At 39.5% G+C, this 22,547-nt stretch overlaps 2 protein-coding genes and 2 long non-coding RNA genes across 4 annotated transcripts in view; 2 read left to right on the top strand and 2 right to left on the bottom strand.

Moving 5' to 3' along the window:
• LOC124271285 (multiple epidermal growth factor-like domains protein 10) overlaps positions 1–15,577 on the bottom strand; it is a 49,981-nt gene extending 34,404 nt beyond the window's left edge. Inside the window, exon 1 of the mRNA XM_046706390.1 lies at positions 15,523–15,577. Within this exon, the coding sequence (XP_046562346.1) occupies positions 15,523–15,544 (22 nt within the window). The 5' untranslated portion in view covers positions 15,545–15,577. The remainder of the gene's footprint in view (positions 1–15,522) is intronic.
• LOC124271282 (receptor-type tyrosine-protein phosphatase mu-like) overlaps positions 1–22,547 on the bottom strand; it is a 138,102-nt gene that overhangs the window by 41,423 nt on the left and 74,132 nt on the right. The window lies entirely within an intron of this gene.
• LOC124271291 lies at positions 2,477–21,802 on the top strand. Its single transcript, XR_006897000.1, has 3 exons — positions 2,477–2,487; positions 7,198–7,200; positions 21,726–21,802. It is a non-coding gene; the product is annotated as an uncharacterized LOC124271291 (long non-coding RNA).
• Positions 14,356–18,878, top strand: LOC124271287. Its single transcript, XR_006896996.1, has 3 exons — positions 14,356–14,367; positions 17,784–17,788; positions 18,777–18,878. It is a non-coding gene; the product is annotated as an uncharacterized LOC124271287 (long non-coding RNA).

Here is a 22,547-nt window from a genome sequence, read left to right as displayed (position 1 = left end):
GGGAATATCAGAAGGACAGCGATACACTTGTCTCCAATGTTGTAGAAGACACTCCACTTACTTAGGAAAACAATAACCCAATGAGATATTGCATTCATGTCGGATTCAATTTTTTCGGCCCCTATCAGTTGTGAACTTGAACATGCAAGGTCTGCGTCTATGTCAGACTAAAGGTCTACGAGTTGTTTAGCAGCACTGGGGCGTAATAGTCATATAGGCCTGCTCCAAACAACGGAATATATATCTTTTGAGAAGGACTTCTCCGACGGGTAAAGGTACAGCAATGCAACATTACAAAAAATCTTTTTTTTCACTATTTTTCATTTCATGTCTCACAGAATATATAATTTGATGGGCGAGAGGTTTTAATATCGTTCTAACTTAGTCGAATTAAGTCAAAATGAGCTGAAATTTGTGTCATGATGCTTATAAACATACACTCATTCATTTACAACCTCCAAAACATGAATTCTGAACGAAATTAAACATTCTCGCCAATGGGCCAACATATTTTTCGCCCATGGGCGAGATTTTTTAATATCGCCCTCAGTTAGTCGAATTAAGTCAAAATGAGTTGAATTTTGTGTCTTGATGCTTATAAACATACACTCATTCATTTACAATCTCCAAAACATGAATTCTGAGCAAACTTAAACATTCTCGCCCATGGGCCGGCCCCTGGGCGAGCGAGTTTAAATCTAAAGTTTTCGCAAAAAATATTTTTCATTTTTTCATCCTTGGCATATATTCATAACAACTGCATGCTAAATTTGGTCAAATCACTTGTCAGAAAGTACCCACAGTGCGGAGAGTTTCTGGACTTTTGTGAGTCCAGAATTAAATTGTGACGTGTTAATGACATTTGTTATACTGTTAACACAGCATGGCTAATAGGTGGCAAAGTCTTGCCGCCATCAGTAACATTTGAAACAGATACAATATATTCATTTAATGTTTGAGCTTTATCCAAATCTGTAAAAACTGAAGGTATCCCAGAATCATCAGTGACAAGAAGGGGAGTGGGCCCCGATGAAGTACTAACCATCTGATTGAGTAGACTGAGGTGATAAATAGTTATCAAAATTAGAATAAAAGTTTCCCTTGGCTATTCTTTTCAGATTATTTACTTTGTTCCTTTGCTTTTTGTATTTAAATAGCTCAGAAGTATTCAGAGATCGAAATGCTTTTTTCCTTAGACGTTCTCATTTCTTTTAAGTATGTTACGAGGGGCGTTGAAAAAGTACTCAAACTAACTATATTCTCGTTGCCCAATGTTTGAAAAGAAGCTTCCATTTTATTTTGAAGGAATCATTAGCAAAGTCATATCCAAAATTTCATGTGGGTAATGTGGTTAACGAGATATTAGTCATCACAACATTTGGGTATTATGTTTCTTGCAAATTTGCAGAAAATGGAAAACGATCTCCCATTTGGTATCTAGTAATAGTAATAGTCCGCTTATATGGCGCTCACATCCAGGCACATTGCCTGCTCACGGCTCTACGTACATTACTATCCCCGATCATAGGACACTATCGTAGTTTCCGATACTTTTTCAACTCCCTGGGGACTGTACAGCCATGCTGCATGTTAGGCGCAATGAACTAAACACTCACATTGCCAGCACATACTCACGGGTACCCATTTTACAGCTGGGTGAACTGAGACAGTGTAGATCTAAGTATCATGTCCAAGGATACTACGCAAATGTGCCCATCTCGGGAACCGAACCTCGGTGCCTCCTCGAAACAGGGCCTTCAGCGTGATAGGCAGACGCCTTACAACTGCACTATTGCGCTATCTCTTGAATAATGGTATACCCTCAGATAGTATCATATAAAATATGTTCAGCATAGTATTGGATGACTTCCCGTCATCATCAACATTCAAAGATTTGGATTGCTTGATTTACATTTAGACGGGGACTGTTGTTTTTAGGACACCCTCATTTTAAATTTTCAAAAACATTGTGTCCAGATATACAATATATTGAGAGCTGACACTTGTGTGACCATTCAGCATTTAGTTTGAACCCTTGACACCATGTATGAATAAGTGAAAACTTTAGGATGAGTTATATCCTTATGATGACGTCAACTGAAAGGGGGTGGGTACTGTCTCCAAAACAAGCCCTTTCAGTAACATGAAGGGGGAGTCACTTGAACAAGCGATTATAGTTTAAAATTGCTAGTTTGAGCAGTTTAATATCTATGTTTGACTTTTACCAACATACAACATGTTTTTTGCATATTTTGTTTCAATTGGTGTAGGGTGATTCCCGCCAATACAACTTGATATATAATTGGATCAAAATCTACTAATTCTTTCCTAAGTTCGCGGCTACCAAGCTTGGCATGTGCAAAACTGTTACACCTTCGCTGTGACCTTTAAAATGACCTCAAGGTCACTAAATTCAAGTGGTGTCGGTGAATCTTGCCAATATACCTTGGTACCAAATTTGAACAAAATCCATGATTTCTTTCTTGAGTTATCGCCCTAACAAGCTTATTGTATGTATGAAATGCAACCCGCGTATTTACGAGTGATTAAAACTTTTATTACAATTTACGTAAATATTTATTACATTTTACCGCAACGAAAATTATTACAATTTACGTCAATTTTTATTACAATTTGCGTATTACAATTTACGTCAATGTTTATTACAATTTACGTTTTTATTACAATTTACGTCAAGTTTATTACAATTTGCTGCAAGTATTACAATTTGCGTTTTTATTACAATTTACGTCGTAACAACCCTACGTCGATACTATGAGTTATCCGAGATTCGACACAACCATAAACTGACGAATAAAAAAATCATGACTAGACAACAAGCTAGTACATCGAGCTAGTGTTTGACTGTATTTTCGGGAATAATACTATTTACCCCATGCGTTTATTTCATGGAAGGACTGAACGTCCAACACATAATGTTTACTTTTGTTCGGTACAGTCAACTTTCTTTGCACTCCATTGAAACAACTTTATGTTCTGTTGTATAGCACCGCAGACATGCACAAGCCAAACCGGCCCAGTCATGGGAATTCTTTATAATGAAAATAATTGGCAGGTACAGTGGTAGTACATGAAGCACACTCGACAATGTTATGGCAGACCTCGAGGATCGAAAGTGGTTTTCATTAAACTAGTTTGAAATGTATTAGCAACAAGTGCATTGAACAATTTTATACAACCTACCACAACAGGTTCAAACTGTGTTTTAAAGTAAGATCTTTCAGGAAGGTCTGCACAGTAAAAAGAAGTTACAGTGTTATATTAAGTGAACGAATAAGTCTAAATCAAACTGAAACAAATCTAGTTTCCTTGGTTCCTTTTGAATGATACATATCGCAGTTCTTTTCAAGTAATGCGTTCATGGACTACTATTTAGTTTTTTTCACTAATCACAACGTAGAAAAGCACAGTTAACGCTGTATGGCCACAATCTAGCAATGCCTGCTGGTAATACGATAGCATAAGGACATTACGACATATTGGATCAAACACCAATACACTGGTATTATTATAATAATGATTTCTCAATCATACACACAACGGATTAGAGCAAAATGAGGAAAACTGTCCCTACTTATCTCACTCATATGCAGCTCACAATTGTTAAATACAATGGACAGACATACATGTATTGGCTACCAGGAAGTAACATGAGTAACACAAGTAGGACAAAATGATTTATACATTGTGTGCATTACTGGCCTGAATGCTCTTTGAAACGTTTGCAATACAGTCAATGCATATTTATATGCACGTGCATGTACTGTTTTAAAATTCAATTTTGCTTTTCTTAATCATTATGGTTGCATGATTACACAATGTAATCCGCAGTCTAGACTACCAGTTGTCCGACTTCCATTTGGAAGTCGCCGTGGCTGAGCGGGTTAGGCGGCTGATTTGTGGGCTGGTGATTAGGTGCCTTACTCTGAGGGTGTGGGTTTGAATCCCGGATGGGACTCATCCCAACAAAAGTACTAGAATGTGTAATTTACTAAGAAAGTGTAATCCCAAACATAACATATGTTACATTATGGTTGCATATTTATAATTGTAACAGAAGATACGGAAACAAACCCGTGAGCTTCTTCCACATTCACACAACGGATTGGAGCAAAACTGTGTTTCTCCTCACCTCTTACACCAATAGCTCACAGCTACCTGTCCGTACAGGAGTATATGTGCAGGCGACCAGGAAGTGAATCAAGTGAAACACGTGAGCACCTTGTACACATGTCAGCAGGACAGTCTCTACAAATGTTCTATACAACTATATTGTCACGTCGACCCCCACCTCGCTTCCGTTATGTTACAAGTTGTGTCATGCAAAATCCTTTCGGTCATGATTCAAATACATATTTAACTACGAGTATAAAGTAGTTTTGATTTGCTAATTTGATGAAAACAAACCATAATCTCATTGATTCTCGAAATTTATCCCGTGACGTCAGGATTTTTTAAAATGGCGGTGCCCTGTCGCGAACATCCGCCAGTCTGAGAATAAATGATGTTTAGGTTTGTTTTCACCCACTTACAAAATCAAAACTACTTTCTTTTGGTAGTAAAATATGTATGTGGTTGATGTCCAATACGATTTTGCATAACATAGCTTATAACATAACAATTTCTCTCGTGGATGCGAGGTGGGTGTCAATACAATACTACTTATTGTTACTTCGACCACAACCGCGCTTCCGAGGAAGAAATCGTTATGTTACAAGTTATCTCATGCAAAATCCTTTTGGTCATCAATCATATACATATTTGACTACAACTAGTAAGTCGTTTTGATTTTTTAACTCCCGTAAAATGATCTGATGAAGTAGGATATCGTTCCAGGCTTCCACAACGCTCGCTTCGCACTCACAACATAAACCATTTAGCACGAACTGCGGGGTTCGGTGGAAAGCTGTGCATGGTGACACCATCACCCGACCCCTGGGAGCAATTGACGGCAGGGCAACGATTCGGCATGTCTTCGTTGACGTCGAGAAATCAGCAAAATGACGAGCTTGTTACACATTTTATATAAAACTAACTTAAAGTCTCTCCTCACATAACGTCACTTCCGGGTCACTGCAGTGCTCTGGCGACAGAGTTACGTAACCTCTTTGTGGGTTCGTTGGCGGGCGAGAGTGAAGCAGACGGCTTTTTGGCAACTTTTAATCGCTCGGTATTAATTAACCACAAGTATTTTAAGAATGAATTTGGTGTTCCGCTTAAGTGTACTACACGTCTTTCATATGTAATGGATAAAAGAGTACAAAAAACAAAAGTTTATTCGTTCTTTAAACCAAATTTCAAACGCCTTATTTTCTGCAATATATCGTTTTAAGGGAATCAAACCATTCATCATTGGCTACAGAGTTGTAAAAAACATAAATCTATGCATATCAGGGAAGTCCTTTCACTACATCCGCTACTACGGAGAGTGAGCCGTTGCATAAGAAGTAACAATGACATTGGGGAGCTTTAAGTAAGTCCGTTATTAGGGACTGATGTTCTTTTCACGGGACTGTTGTTGGAAACTATCAACACACCTGCCAATATAAACTACACTTTATCTTCAAAATCGTCAACATCTTTCTGCATTGAGCACACTATATACTACAACACCGACTACTTCTGCTACTGTTACTGCTGTTACTGTTGCATCACCAAATATTGCTATTAGTTAATTTTTAGAAGGGATGGTGGGGTAGCCCATTTGCTGGTGGGGTAGTTGCAACAACAAAGCACTATCGGTTAATTTCTAGTGGTTAAAGCGCTCGCTTGTCACGCCGAAGACCCAGTTTCGAGTCCCCACAAGGACAATGTGTGAAGCCCATTTGCTGCTGTTGTTGTAACAGTTGCAACAACAAGCACTGCTATCGGTTAATTTCTAGAAGGGGTGGTGGGGTAGCCTAGTGGTTAAAGCGCTCGCTTGTCACGCCGAAGACCCAGTTTCGAGTCGCCACAAGGACAATGTGTGAAGCCCATTTGCTGCTGTTGTTGTAACAGTTGCAACAACAAGTACTGCTATCGGTTAATTTCTAGAAGGGGGTGGTGGGGTAGCCTAGTGGTTAAAGCGCTCGCTTGTCACGCCGAAGACCCAGTTTCGAGTCGCCACAAGGACAATGTGTGAAGCCCATTTGCTGCTGTTGTTGTAACAGTTGCAACAACGAGCACTGCTATTAGTTAATTTCCAGAAGGGGTGGTGGGGTAGCCTAGTGGTTAAAGCGTTCGCTTGTCACGCCGAAAACCCGGGTTCGATTGTCCACATGGACTATCTGTGAAGCCCATTTGCTGCTGCTATTGCAACAAGGAATGTTGCTATTAGTCAATTACTTGAATGAGTGGCGTTATAACCTAGTGATAAAAGTGTTCACTTGTCACTCCGGGTTCGAATCGCCACATGTGTACAATGTGTGAAAATTGCTAAAAGCGGCGTAAAACTAAACTCACTCGCTCACCCACTATTTTCGAGAACTACTACTGCTACGATTATTATATATAACAATACTAACACACAGCAATCGAGAATCACATGTCACTATTGTGTGATTCTATATCGTGCAAACACCAAAGATGAACATACTCAGTAGTTGTTATATTACTGACGGGTCTGCATACATTCTAACCTAACCTTAAAGATTGAAACGTGTAGGTAATAATTTAACACACAAAAGAATCTGCTCACAGAAACGCAGACTTTCTGTTAGGTCAGATGTGATGTGAAACATATCTCACTACGGTGAAGCAATTGGTTGGAATAACATTGTCGCGGTTTCACGTTTATCTTTTAGCGTGAATCTGTAGCACTCTAATTAACATGTGTAAAGTTGTAAACATTCTACTTTCCAAATCGTTACCATTCACAGGAGCGTCTTTATGTCCCGGTTTCATCGCCAGCCGTGAAACACGAACTGACTGAATACAAATCGGGTTACCATTTACACACTCTTTACTAGGTAGCCTTTTGATGTGCACATCGAAATACCAGCACATTGTTGGCATACAGACATGCCTGTGTATTGACGTTTTCATGTTCTTTGTGTGCTCCTCTGACAAGTGTGAATAGCTCCTATGAGAGAGATTGTGTAGCCCCAATGTAATATATGATATAATTGATCATTTTCGGAAAGGCATTTCTATTCCTACCTCTCGAACATGGGAGCCGTACGAGTTTACGCTTGTGAGAGCGTGTATGTTACTACTACTATAACTGACTGACTGACTGAGTTTGGTTTTACGCAGCTTTTAGCAATATTCCATCAATATCACGGCGGGGGGACACCAGAAATGGGCTTCACACATTGTACCCATGTGGGGATTCGAACCCGGGTCTTCGGCGTGACGACCCAACGCTTTAACCATTAGGCTACCCCACCGCCCCACTACTATAACTACTAATAAAGACATTTATATGGCGCTGAACTCCACCGGGCATGCCTTAGGTGCACGGAAAAAAGCTGAAGAATTGTCAATGATTATTTAACAGATGTGTGGAAAGAGTGTGCCATAGTACAGCAGCAGAGTGGTTGAAGGATCTGGCACCAAATGTGTTCAACTTTGTCCGACTTCCATTTCTATGAAAGCATTGACGATATAGTGGGCTGGATTGCTGACCTGGTGTGCTGGACATTAGGTGCCTCAACCTGTCAGTATTTGTTCGATATTCCACATGGTACTCAACCCTCAAAGGTACTGCTACCTTTACTGAGAACTTGTAATCCCAAATACAACATTTATTTAAGAGGTAGTGAGTGAGTGAGTGAGTTAAGATTTAAAGTCACATCGGCAATATTTCAGCCATATCGTGACTAAAACTAATTCTAATTTCATAATGCATACATATAATATATGAAACCCTGCCAACGAAGGACAGTAAAATTACTAGGTTATCACAATTTAGGTAAAATAGTTAGCATATATCTTTAAAAGTAGAAATTATATTTGGACAATACAATATAAAAATGGGCTATTGATCACCAACAACTGAAGGTAGATCACCATACTAGGAACCATGGGTAGCTTTTGCTACCTGCATGGACCCTAGCTGGATTTACACCATCCATTCAGCCGCTGGCGATTGTAGCAAAATTTAGCCGGCAGTTAAAAGAACCCAGAGGTAGTAGGCTACAAGTATATACTCACCTTCTTCAAAAACCTCTGGCTCACTTGTAATTACAAGTCGCAGAGTCTTATCCCATAACAGCACCATATTATAGTAATAGCAGGTTAGTATAATACATGCCAGTTGGGCGTTTTGTTCACGAAAAACACACATTACATGCAATGTGTGTGGTCTTATCCATGTGTGAACCTTTCCTATTATATAATGGTGAATATGGGGTATTAATAAACTAGAAACGGAACATATACGTGCACATGAGAGGTCATTTAAGGCGGAAATAAAATACATTATTGTAAATGGGGAATGTGTCCAATATACCCTCTGTATTAATGCTATATATAACACTTGAATTTTGAGTAAAGCTAGCTAGAACATATTAAAAGGATGAGGAATGATGATGTACATCGTATTTTACTTGGACAATTATCAGACATGATAACACGGCTGCTTGTTGGCCTGTATTTCTTTTTTAGATTATCAGGTTTTCGTCTTCTGGTGTCAAGTGGTGTCATTGTCTTCTCTCAAAAAGCACCAGAAATACTGGATACAGGTCGAATGAATATATATTGCCTATAACAATATTATTATTTACAACCGTAGCAATTCCGACATTCGGTCTATCGTTAAATGTGGAAAAGCTAAACATTCAATATTGATTTCACAATCAAACCATTGGCGAGTTTGTTTAAGATGAAATGCCTGGCCTATAAGTCTGAACCTGTGAATGCGGACATCTTGTACACAGCATGGGGGGGGTGACTTCAACTCCAGAAGGATCCCAGACGCTTTAGCATCTGTGACACAATTAGCACCCGTCTCCATAAACGTATTCCACCACAGTTACCCTCAAAGCAATACATCAGTGCTTAATACTTTAATAATAAAAAGTCTTACAATACAAAAATTGAACTGAAATAAAGCTATTTACTACCGCGACTCCACAAAGCTTTCAAGGCTGCAACGGACTGATGGTGAATTAGTATCACGTCTTCACAAAAGTACAGGAAGGAAAGGGCATAATAGAGAGCAAACTGATATGTGAGTCTGAAAGCAAATTCAAGACAAATTCATGGTCACAGAAGAATATCACCGTTATTAGCATAGGACAGATATCTGGATTTCGTCGCTGAACCGGTGGCTACGTTGGATAAACGGTGGGTACGTGTCAGATTACATTATTGACATGGTATTCACTTTGTTTCACAAGCTCGTAAGAATCGGAAAAAAATTAAAGATCATCAAGGGAACAGAAACACCTATTGGCAGTTGTATTTAAATATCTTCACATCTCATCTGCCAAAGACAGGCAGACAGTGTCTGTTGTGTGGCATTTCATTCCACCCTGACCATGATCTATGAGCATGATACTGTGCAGTGTCAAATTGTTCGCATGCATTCTTCTGTTGCTGGAACTGTTGTCCTCTTATCCAGTTTCATCCTGAAGATGGTCAACAGTGTTGTAGTAAGGCGTCACAGTGCCGATTTGTTCGTATGTACTTTCTGTTGCAGGAACCTTTGTCGTCTCATCAAGTGTCACATAGTGTTCCTCTGACGTCTTGTTCTTCATACTTTCCAGTTGTTTCAGTAATCTGAAGCCACAAAATATGGCTACTTCATAAGGTGAACAGACACTTATCGTGATAATGTCTCATGTCTAAAATAATGAGAGAGGTAGGCAACAAATGTGTAAGATGTTGTGGAGGTCAACTATTTAAAACGTATCTGACCACTAAAAACATCCCGTATACTGGATACATTTCCGCCCAATGGTTGTTAACATGATCACCTCATGATTTCCTCATATTTATAAGTGATATGTAAACTTTCTACCAGAATATGAAGACATACAAACGACACTTCTCTGCTATAGGAACCGAATCCTCCACAAACAGAAGCGACAGATCGATACCTGTTATTCACTGTCAAGTTAAAGCACCGGTGACTTTATTAAAAGAAGGAGCCAATTGTTTTATGCACAATTATATTACACAATGTGATAAGAGCAGTGTGGGGCAGGTGCCGTAGAATCTATGAAATTGGCGGAAGTAAAGAGCTGTCATTAAAGGTATGAAAACCTGTGGTTCTATTCAACGAAGGCTGCAAATAATACTACCGTCTGATGTAAATGGCTGCACCAATCACTGTGACGATCAGCAGCACAGAAGGGATTGCTGATGCTGGCACTCCCCAGTTGAATCCCTCATCTGAGGGGGTCACTGAATCAGACAAATGTGAGAATGGTCTACAACACATAAACGATGCAGACAGATGATCAAAAGTACCCCATCAGAGATTAATCTTGTTTGATCACCCGATGAATCAGAATATATTTAGGATAAAAGACAAGTAGTTCTGACATGAGTAGTACATCGACAATACCTGAAAGCACAAGCTGTGATAAAAAAATAGTTATTTGCATAAATAGTATGTGTTTGTTGCTTGACATCGTACAGTAGTGTTCCTGCCATGTGACCGTAGCATGTAAAGCAATTGGTAGCCTATGTTTGCAATAGGAATTATTTTCCAACTGAAAAGTTGGTAATCAATGACATGCACAAACATAATTCAGTTTGTTCCCATTTTACTTTCCTTTGGCACGCCATGTGTGAATATATATGAAAAAATCAAATGCAACTAACATTACCGGTATCGATGAATTACAACATCTGTATATTTAGTGTCCATAAGATCATGGTTTGAATCCATATTGGCAAACCCACATGAAACTGACATGCAGAAAGTATCAAGTGCGTCATTGACCAGTGAATGTTGTGACTAACATGACCAAAGTTACTAACTGGAACAGGTGTGGAGGCGAATTTTGGTTCATTAACCTTTTGTGTAAAGGTATCTTTGTAAATATTCAATGGACATCATCAGTACTCACGTTGTAAGCATGTGCCGTCATTGACCCATCCTGCTGCACATCCTGTAGGACATGTTCCGGTTTTCTTGTCACAGCTAACACTATTAAAACAGTTTCCACACAGAGAAGCACAGTTGGTACCATAGAAACCATCTTGACATGCTGCAAATACCCACACACATGCTCAAAACATGGACTAACCGTACTGTTTTCCTCTTCAAATACAGAAATTCCATAGGAAACAGAATTGTACACGGTTGTTGAAAAGGAAACCGAACACGAATGTTTGATAACATATACATGTACAGTATTTGATAACTGTTTTATGATACAAAACGAAGCAAAGAATGCGTTTACGTTATTGATCATTTATCTTTATGTTATATGATATTTACAAAGCGCACATTTTCACGCAACTAGTACATGCTCAAGGCGCTGGAGTGTTTCCTTGATCAACGGATGTCTTTTTTTTTTCTTTTACCTGTTAGGTGCAACGAGTTATCACACAGCCTCATCCTCACAAGCTACCCATTTGCAGATGGGTGGACTGGGACACAACGTAACAGGATTTTGTCCAATGGTACTGCACGTTACTATACCCACAACTAGGTGTCTGCACGTGTTCATGTGCTCACCACCTGGTCACCTACCATCGGATGAGTGGGTTCTTTTAAGCCCACAGGTTGAGCACTGCACACGAGCGGCTGTGACAGCACTGAAAGGGCCTACAAGTCGATCCAGGCACTTTTCGCTTACTGGCGTTGAGCCCTGGACGGCTCGCCCACCTTTGCCCCCCAGGGGCTTTGAGCTTTGAAGACAAACACATCAATGTACCAAAACTTCCACAGGTCGACCTCAATTACTCACGCTTCTGACATAACATTGTGTCGCCATTCATCCATCCTGCTGCACATCCTCCAGAACAGGCTCCTGTGATCTTGTTACAGCTGACACCATCAAGACAGTTTCGACACGGGGAGGTACAGTTGATACCATAGGAACCATCTGCACATTCTATAAACACATAATTCAGGGGAAAAAATGGCCCATCTTGCAAACAAGATTACATAAAATGACTCTGTCACAATTGTATTTCCGTAGCATATGTTTTAACATGGTGGCATAAAACTGTCCCAAAGCAGTATATATATGTCTTCATTCATCTATACCTGCTGCACAACCTCCATGATATGTTCCGTTTATCTTGCCACAACTTAAACGTGAGACAACATCCACACTTGGAGATACCTGCTAGCCAGTTTTACATTCTGTACATAGCTGCATACTGAATCAACGTCGAGTTTAAACGTTGTAGAAAAATAGAGTCAATGTTCGCAATTGCCACAGGACGACATCAGTACTTACCTTGTTGACATAACTTTGTGTCGTCATTGACCGATCCTGCTGCACATCCTGTAGGACATGTTCCGGTTTTCTTGTCACAGCTAACACTATTAAAACAGTTTCCACACAGAGAAGCACAGTTGGTACCATAGAAACCATCTTGACATGCTGCAAATACCCACACACATGCTCAAAACATGGACTAACCGTACTGTTTTCCTCTTCAAATACAGAAATACCATAGGAAACAGAAATGTACACGATTTTTGTAAAGGAAACCGAACACGAATGTTTGATAACATATACATGTACAGTATTTGATAACTGTTTTATGATACAAAACGAAGCAAAGAATGCGTTTACGTTATTGATCATTTATTTGTATGTTATATGATATTTACATAGCGTACATATCCACGCAACTAGTACATGCTCAAGGCGCTGGAGTGTTTCCTTGATCAACGGATGTCTTTTTTTTCTTTTACCTGTTAGGTGCAGCGAGTTATCACACAGCCTCATCCTCACAAGCTACCCATTTGCAGATGGGTGGACTGGGACACAACGTAACAGGATTTTGTGAAATGGTACTGCACGTTACTATACTCCCAACTAGGTTCCTGCACGTGTTCGTTTGCCCATCATCTGGTCATCTACCATCGGCTTTTAAGCGCACAGGTTGAGTGAAAACGGGCAGTTGTGAAAACATTGAAAGGACCTGCAAGTAATGTTAGGTCCAAGGTTTTTACACCCGTTCACAAGTGGTGATCGATCCAGGAACCTTTGGCTTACTGGCGTTGAGCCCTGGACGGCTCGCCATCCTTACCCCATGGGCTTTGAGCTTTGAAGAAAAGCACATCAATGTACCAAAACTTTTACAGGTCGTCCTCAATTACTCACGCTTCCGACATAACTTCGTGTCGCCATTCACCCATCCTGCTGCACATCCTCCAGTACAGGCTCCTGTGATCTTGTTACAGCTGACACCATTGAGGCAATTTCCACATCGGGAGGTACAGTTGATACCATAGGAACCATCTGGACATTCTGCAAACACAAAATTCAAGAAATAGCATGGCCCATCTTGCAAACAGGATTACATAAAAACATTCTGTCACATTCTGTATTTCCGTAGCATATGTTTTAACATGGAGGCATAAAACTGTCCCAAAGCAGTATATATATATATGTCTTCATTCATTTATACCTGCTGCACAACCTCCATGATATGTTCCGTTTATCTTGTCACACCTGAAACGTGAGACAAAATCCATACTTGGAGATACCCGCAAGCCTCTAAGATTGGGATTTTATGGGTTTACGATTGGCGTAGGGCCACGATCGGTTAGTGGAAAGGCACCCAATACTCACGTTGTAGACATAGGGCTGTGCGTTAGCCTATGATCAACTGTTAGTCTTGCGAGTGTATTAACATGAATATGTACTTTGTTTAATAATCCTGACCATAAATTATTAGCTTTTAACGTTCATGCTTCATACTGATACTTGGTTTAATAACATTTGCATGGTTCACCACTCCCATCACTCATACTCTGGAGAATCATGCCAGTTTCCCTAGTATGATCCATTCATGCTCATTTTTTATGTCACGGACACCTTAGAGGAAAGTGATTATAAACAGCTTTTTCAAATAGTGGAACTGGATGATCTAAAATGGATTAATTCGTTTCGGTTTTCACATTACTGTTTGATCCTGTAATTGTCCAATACCTTCTCTGATTTGCTGCCTTGAATGAAACTCATCAATCGCAAAATTAAAGATTTCATAAAGCATCTATTAACCACATTTGACATTACAATAATAATGGATGTATCCGGCTGAAATAAAATCCATTTAAGAGTTCCATGAGGAATTCAAAATATTTGCCACAAGGTGTCATTCAGAAAGCATGTTTGTCGCATGCTGTTGAAATTTACTCATATGACTCATATGTCAGGTTCACCATGGAGACAGTTTCTACACTGGGAGGCGCAGTTGATACCATAGGAACCATCTGGACATGCTGTAAGCACACAAACGTCATTTGTTAATCCTGTCCATACGAAATGCCGGTACGACCGAGAATACTCCTTGAGCCAATATGCATAAAAACAGAACATTCTTTCATCACCACAGTTCCGACAATTCGTACACACACTACCTGCTGTCGTTGGATTTAGCCTTGTATGGATCAAAAGCAGAATATTTACATTTTGCCTCTAAAAGAAAAACAATATGGTCACATTATAATTCACCGAATGTGCAAATAGATATCTAATTGGTTTCTTCAAAATGTGATAGTAAACATTATTTCTTTACTTGTTAATTTCATTTTCCACATAATCCTCGAGAATCATGATATTTTCTCTGACATGATTTATTGTGAAATATTCACATCTTGGTCACTGGAAATATATAATAAATTACAAATAGTCCACTGCACAAACGTATGTCTTACACACAACCACGTAGGAACCACATAAGTGAGTGAGTGAGTGAGTGAGTTAATATTTAACATGTCATGGAAGGTGTGCAACGGGATACATGATTGAGGCCAGACACACTCAGCAGCAAAAGAAACGTCAGTACGAATTCAAAATTAGATAGGCAGTGTAATCAAATAATTACAGAAATGGACATAATAGTGATTGAGTGAGTTAATATTTAACGTCATATCGGCAACATTTCAGCCATATCGTGACGAGAACATATTTGACATTAAAATGAAATAAATGTATATTATAAAAACCTGTCCACGAAGGACAGTAAAACAACGAGAATATCAAAATTAGAATTAAAACTAGCGTGGAAACCTAAAACTAATAGCTCTATTTGGAAGGTACCACGTAAGAGGAAGGAATAATTGCTGGTCCCTTGTAGCATGACCTGTCATGGCAAGAGAAGACACACACTGAAATAGTGGACTTGAACATCTGCGTTTCAAAGGGTGTCATTTAGCACGTCACTGACACCTGTAACACGTAGACAGGGCTATTATATCAAAAACCTATCAAAAGCCATTTATCAAAACTGTCCTAGAGCTGCCTCACACTGTTGCACATCTTTCAAGATGCTTCCTACCAAGGTAGCTATGTTTACATGCTGCAAACAAACATTTGCAAATCTTCAGTGACATTGTACAGAAATGCGTCTTTCTCGATCATCATGTTTCTGCCTCACCTTGTTGACATGTGTCCGTCATCTATCCTGCTGCACATCCTAAAAGACATGTTCCAGTGGTCTTGGTACAATTGGCACCTTCAAGACAGTTTCCACACCTGGAGGAGCAGTTGATGCCATAGAAACCATCAGGGCATTCTGCACAAACAAATACATATCGTAAACAACAAATTCATTTTGTCTTCATTTAATTCCAAATATCGAGGTTTTCATTTAAATAACGGCGATGTTTATGTGCCATCAACGTGCTTACATTGCATGAATATTGTGTGGATGAATCAGTGAAAAATATTAACAGATTTGATCTCAGGCTGTAACATAGCATCTTACATAATTATTTTTAATTACTGAGGTGAACAAGTACACTTACTTTACAGGTTTGAACGAAATCACTGTATATGGGATGCATGTATTATTATTATGAACTGAACAATAAGATTCAGTATTTAGATTTGCAGTCTGACTCAGAACTGATAACCTTTGGCTCATGACTTAGAACGGTTAAACACGGAAAGGAGACAGAGTCGGGATTAGAGAAAGATAAACACAGAGACGGGATCTTTGCCATAGCTTTCGCGAGGCAAGGACACGACAAGGTCGTCAGAGGAAGATTCCGAAACTCACGGGTAACAAATCAGTGGAAAGGGGAGTCATCGGAGGGGAGGCCAGTTACGACACACATGAGTGCAAGGTCAGATACATTTGTTAATGAATCCAAACGATATGTTGAAACATGTGATCAAGATCAAGTCAGGCTCCAACCATTTATAAATATATGTTTGGGACTACAGTTGAGTTCCACCAGTCGTTTGTCACCCCTCGGTGTGAAGTGTGAAACAGAACAATATCACATGATAGTTTTTTAAACATTTTTTTTCCGTGATTGTTCATAAAACGTCAGATTTCATACCCTGTTGGGTACAGAGGTTTTAGTTATTTAATCATTCATTGATCTCATTTGAACTCAAACGAACTGTAGGAGCTCAACATTCTCGGAAGCCAATCCACGTCACTCAGTTATCCTGTGTGGTACGATCTTGTGTTGTGTTAAAGTTGTATTTAGAGAGGTAGACTAAGACAGCGTAAACCTATGTGAGTATAGAAGTAAAGGATAAAACATGACTCCGAGGTCTTGGTCGGGATTGTAAAACCTGAGAGCAGCAGGGACGGAGCTTGTAAAACCGAGAGCGAAGCCCGAGGTTTTACAAGCTCCGTCCCTGCTGATCCGTCCCTGCTGCTCTCGAGGGTTTGACAATCCCGACCAAGGCCGAGGGGGGAGTGTTTTATCCGACTTATGAACCGTCATGAATGTAAAACACAAATATGTATTATTTTCAATTTGTGCATGTACTGAGCAGAACAACATTGATGGAACAGCCCGCAAATGATGGAACAGCCGGTGTCAACTGGCTGTGAGGAACCTGTCAGTACCCGTCTTGTGAGGAACACATGGTTCATACTGACAAACAATCTCCTCCTTCACAGCGATCCTTCGTAGCCAAGTGGATGAAACCGCCAGGCTAAAGAGCAAAGGGTAGCGGGTTCGAAACCAGCTATCGCAACTGTACATTGGAAGTTTTCAGTAATGTGACATTTTACGATCAGTGATAGCAAGACATGGATTCCTTTAATTGTTCATTTCAAAATCTCATATCAGGTTTAATAACAACCATTTCAATACCTAGGTTATGAAATGGTCGAAATTTAACTTGATATGATGTTTCGAAACGTGTTCTTCAAAACATCGGTCTAGAAATGATCGATGCAAAGTCACGGCAGAGGTCTACCCGATTCTGGAAGGAACCTAGTTTACAGCAGAGAAAATCGGAGATAGGTTTATAAATTGGTGTTGCGTTTATCTTTGAATGAGCAATGAATCCGAATCTCAAAAAAAATTTCACGTTCGGGATTCGAATACCGAATCTGAATTTTTGTTCACATCGGAATTTTTTTTCATATTCGGTTTTTTTCTTTTGCATATTCGGCACTCGGCACTCGGCACCCGGCATTCGGTATTTGAACTCTTATTATGCACTTCTTTTACACATTTGGAATTTGGAACTTCAGCGTCCTTGTAACTATACTCTTTGCACCTTCACTCTTCAAAATTATCTATCCTCGGCGCTGCCGTCCTCCTTCGGGGACAGTCGAGAGTTCCTGAGGCTCTGCTTGTATGTATGAGCTCTCGGTGGAAACCGAAGAAAGACCAGCAAAGTGTGTATTATGTGCCTGTACACGAATATAATGCGGTTAGTTAGGAGTCACGGTCGCCCGACCCCTTACTCCTACACTTATCATCATGTGCCTAGATTTTCGAAGCTCTTTTAGCGCTAAGATAGTCGTAAGTTAATGTGAATGTAAATCTAGGCCCTGCAACGGACCAAGCAAGTGGAGAGTCTGAGCTACCATCACCCCTGACAATGGGGAACGGCAATGATTAGTAGGTAACGACGCTAGGTTGCCTAAGCCCAATGGCCAGTTGCGCCAATATTGCGGACGCTTTGTAAAATTCTAACTCACTCACTCACATAATTAAGTTACAATTTTCTCTAAAGACAGGCCAGTTTAAGTATTTGTGGTTACAAAAACAAAAGATCCAAGCTGGGCATTTAAACTGTTAGCAATTTTTACTATGTACCAAGTCATCATCAGATGAACAAGGCTCTGTGTTAAGCCCACTATCATCCTTGATAATGCATGGTATGCTATCTCCACTCTGTTTTGGAGATGTAAGTTTGTTCATCACTACTTCGATTTTTTTTTACGAACTGATGTTGACTCAACGTTTATGTATCAACGTTTAAAATTGAAAAAAATGTTGATGTGCCAACAAAATTCAATCACCGAGGTCAGGTTGGTCTTATACTGTGGGTTTAATGTTTGGTAGAATTATTAGTGCATGTTTACCTGGACAGGCATAATGCAACATGGTTCCTCCTATGTTGCATATCATGAAGCCAGCTGACAAACTTGCAAATGATTGAATGATCCAAGGTGTAAATTAACATGTAACATTGCTTCATGGACATTCTCATGATGGAATACTAGTCACTAAACACAGTGGCGTAAATATTTGTCCCCCTAATTATAAAGTTAATGATTATGGTTAATGCTACACCACTATTATGTCGTCTGTCTGTACGTTTCACAGAATTAAACCTAGCTAATACATATACACTTAGTGCAATTCCTATGAACATATATATCACCAAATTAGGGGATATATGTAAACTAACAATATACTAAACCTGCAGGTCCATGAATGTAGCAAAAGTACTGTGTAAGTCCCCAAGGTTCCTAGTATGGTGATCTACCTTCAGTTGTTGGCGATCAATAGCCCGTTTTTGTTTTCATTGTAGTTTTCTACTTTAACGATATGTGCTAGCTAGTTTTGTGATAATCTAGTTATTTTACTGTCCTTCATTGACAGGGTTTTATATATTGTATGTATGCATTATGAATTTGGAACTAGTTTTGGTGACTTTAAATCTTAACTGACTCACTCAATCACTAAACCTGCAAGTGTGAAGGATTATTACTATTATGTGGGTATTCAAGCTTAGAATAGGTCACCATTATATCTATGTTGGTTGTGAGAGGCACCGAAATGGACCGGTAGTCAATTTCATAACTGTGTTGATTGCAATCACTGTTGTTTGTTTCTCAGGTCAAATAGCTGAAGTATTGCTCGGTGAGGCCCAAAGTAACAAACAAATATTCCCTGTTACACATGTGTGTTGTTATATTGCTTCAAATAATCTGCAATGGATCTGCAATAATTTGGTAATTCAGTCAAACTTTGGCAAACGGTGGTTTCTCTCTCGTGTTCATTTAGTTTCTCATACAAAGTGGAAACATGCACATAAAGCATAACATTCATCATCAATGCTAACTCTTTCATCTCTTGCCTGTTTGGCAGTCGGCACCAGTATATCCCGGGAAACATCCACTAGAACAGTGACCAGTGATCTTGTCACATACATCAGTACTGTTAAGGCACCGGCACTGTTTGTCACAATCTTCAGAAAACCAACCATCACTGCAAACTGAACATGGTTAAACAATTGTCATCATAATTTGATCCATATTGAAAAAAAAAGATGCAAACAGTAAACAATATTTGGTCGACGTTCATCAGCGTTAAGTGCAGGAAGTAACTACTGACTTGTATGGAAATCGGTTTCGCATGTTGAAATGTTGAAACAAAGCATCCCCATCACTACCATTACACTTCAGTAATACGCTATTTGTAAACATACCAAATATCTGCACTTCACACAAAGTAAGTATTTCCTGTGGACCAGGTATCCGTATAGTTACTGTGGTTCCTGTCAGTGGCTGGCGGCAGGTGACGTTAGCTATAGGAGGAGGATGTTCAGTTGATGACCAGTTGTAGCACATCTGGCTGCCCACAAATATCTCCATGCCGATGTTTCTGTCCAGATCTGTACAGAAGGAACAAACAAATGATGGAGAATCCTGCTCAGCTGACCGATGTCTATGTTAACACCGGTTAATACAAATGTAAAATTCCGAAGCTTACAGTTATATTTCTTTAAAATAACACTCTCAGGTTCAGCAGCTTTAGATGAAAGCATATCGAGGATTCCACAATGTTTAAAATGAAGGTGTTATTTATTGCAAAGTTATCTTATTAACACACAGATGAGATCACATACACTGATACTGGACTATTGCTCACTAGTAAAACTCTGGTGACTATCTTCAGTAAAAGGTGATTCCCACCAAGCTTAATAAACGGTAGCAAATCAAAGATCATTCTGCTACAACAAACAACTGTCATGCATTAGGGAATGAACTTTGTAATCAGTTGAATACATCGCATACATATATTTCTAAAATGTTACATGTAAAAGCAATTGCTCACTCAGTCACCCATCGAGTGCAGGGGAGCACGAACTATCGCTTCTATCAGCAGATTGTCATCACTTGTCATAAAGCACTCTTTAAATGATTAAACCATATACATTGCAAGACTCGCATACTTAGTTCGTAGATTCCTGGCACCCATGAAGAGCAAACTCCCCGTGGTGGGTGGTTGGTAACACTAATAGCTCTTTCCCCCCGTGTGGACCCGGGTCAAAATGTGTCCACAGCACCCCATTGCTGGTTGTAAAAGGCGACCGAATTGGGCAACCTGTTTGCCGTGGTTTGCACCCCTGTGTCTGTGGAGGAATGGATTCTGGTCGTTGAGGACAAAGGAGCCTGGAACCTTGTTCCTTTTGACCAACACACGACTTCGACCCTAACTTCACCTAGACCTGTGGTAGAATAGACTCGGTTCTGTCAATCGGCTAATCATGTCTTACCCCGTGCTAGAAAATTGTTTTGTTTGATACTTTTTCAGCGGCATATGATATTTTGCCTTCGAATCTTGAAATTTATGTGATTGTATATTTGCCTAGAGTTTTGTGCCAAAGGGCGTTGGTTCATGGGGCAATCTGGTGATGTCGACCTCTAAATTCCATATGTCTCTCCAAATTTTTGTTTAGACCCGAAACAGCCTGATAGTATATTTGGTAGACTAATATAGCTATTTATGCCGTGTTTACTGTAGTATATAACCATTGTATCCCTGGTGTTTGCATGCTGGATATCCGATGTTTATACTCGGTGGCAGATGGGGAGCCTCATATGCATCATGAATCCAATAAATTCTGGTTCTGTTGGATTTGACAAAACAAGGCGTCAGGAGGCTGACGATGTTTCAGTGTTTACACTACTATATACATGACTGATTAAATGAGCTTTGTATCACAGGGTAGATTTCGATAATTTCAACAAAAGTAAATTTAACTGAACAATTACATATGAAAAACGTATCATTATCCATATACATATATAGCGGAGAATAAATGGGAAATCGCTCATAACTTATCACGATCAGTAATTCATTGTTATTACTTGTATCTGAGCTATACGATCAAATAGTATTTAATCCTTGTCGTCTTATATGCTGACATGATTCACTTGCCATTTGAGATTCCTGCCGTTTAAATAGGTCAGTCATTGGAAGGCAATACCAATCCACCACATATTATATGATTTGTGCGTTTGATCAGAACACTTGTGATAAAAACATTCAACATAATTCAACCCCAAACGATATAAATAATCATGGTTAATTCCTTGCAGCATCTTATAATACCACCTGTACGTTGTCTATGTGTGTGAACTCACAGCCGTCACGTAGGTAGAGTCTGATGTGTTGTATCTTCTCTGGAACTGAAGTGTTCAGGTTCACAGTCCAGGTGGGATTTGTCTCATTCTTTGTATGAGTACATGTCCATTGTGAGCTATCGGCATCTGGTCTACTTAAATGCGTTGTGGTCCTGCCATCAACAGCCACATCTGCACCAAATATTTCGTGAACGTAACTACTGCTCTGGTTGCAAGATCTCCGCAAAGCAATGTTTTCTGAAAATGTGAATACAGAACCAGATTCACAAAAGAAGTAACCAAATATTTGTGATATGTCATGATAATACTCATATCCTTTACTTCATACTCACGTTTCTGACAGTAGGAACCGTACCATCCTTCCTGACAACTGTCTGGATCATCGACCTGGCTACAGGGAGTAGAGGGGAACACGGCACAGGCAGTAGTGGTGTTACAGTGACACTCAGCATCTGTTAAAACATGCACATCCTCTTGAACAATACCACTGATTGTTATTCCTTTATCCGTATATATATTAGAATATAATATATAATAAGCTTATGGGATAGCTTTGTATTTTCATATGAATCAAGTCAAAAACTACGAAGCAGATATTAACTCCTATCTCGCATGACGTGAATACAGTTCCTACCCGAGAGGGTCAGAGTGGCACAGACCACAAGCGGTCCCATCCAGGACCAACACATCTTGGCTACCAACCTGACAAGAGAAAGCAACATGAATCGTTCAGTCATCACATTACATGTAAACATAATGAATTTCACAAGAGTGGCCTTGAAAGCAAGTACGTAAATAGCATTGGCAACATTCAAAACAATTCC

The sequence above is a fragment of the Haliotis rubra genome, unplaced genomic scaffold (genome assembly GCF_003918875.1).
Source record: "Haliotis rubra isolate DU_JTF1 unplaced genomic scaffold, ASM391887v1 Scf1594, whole genome shotgun sequence".
NCBI lineage: Eukaryota > Metazoa > Mollusca > Gastropoda > Lepetellida > Haliotidae > Haliotis > Haliotis rubra.
The sequence above is the reverse complement of the archived record's forward strand: the minus strand, read 5'-3'. Positions and strand labels throughout refer to the sequence as shown.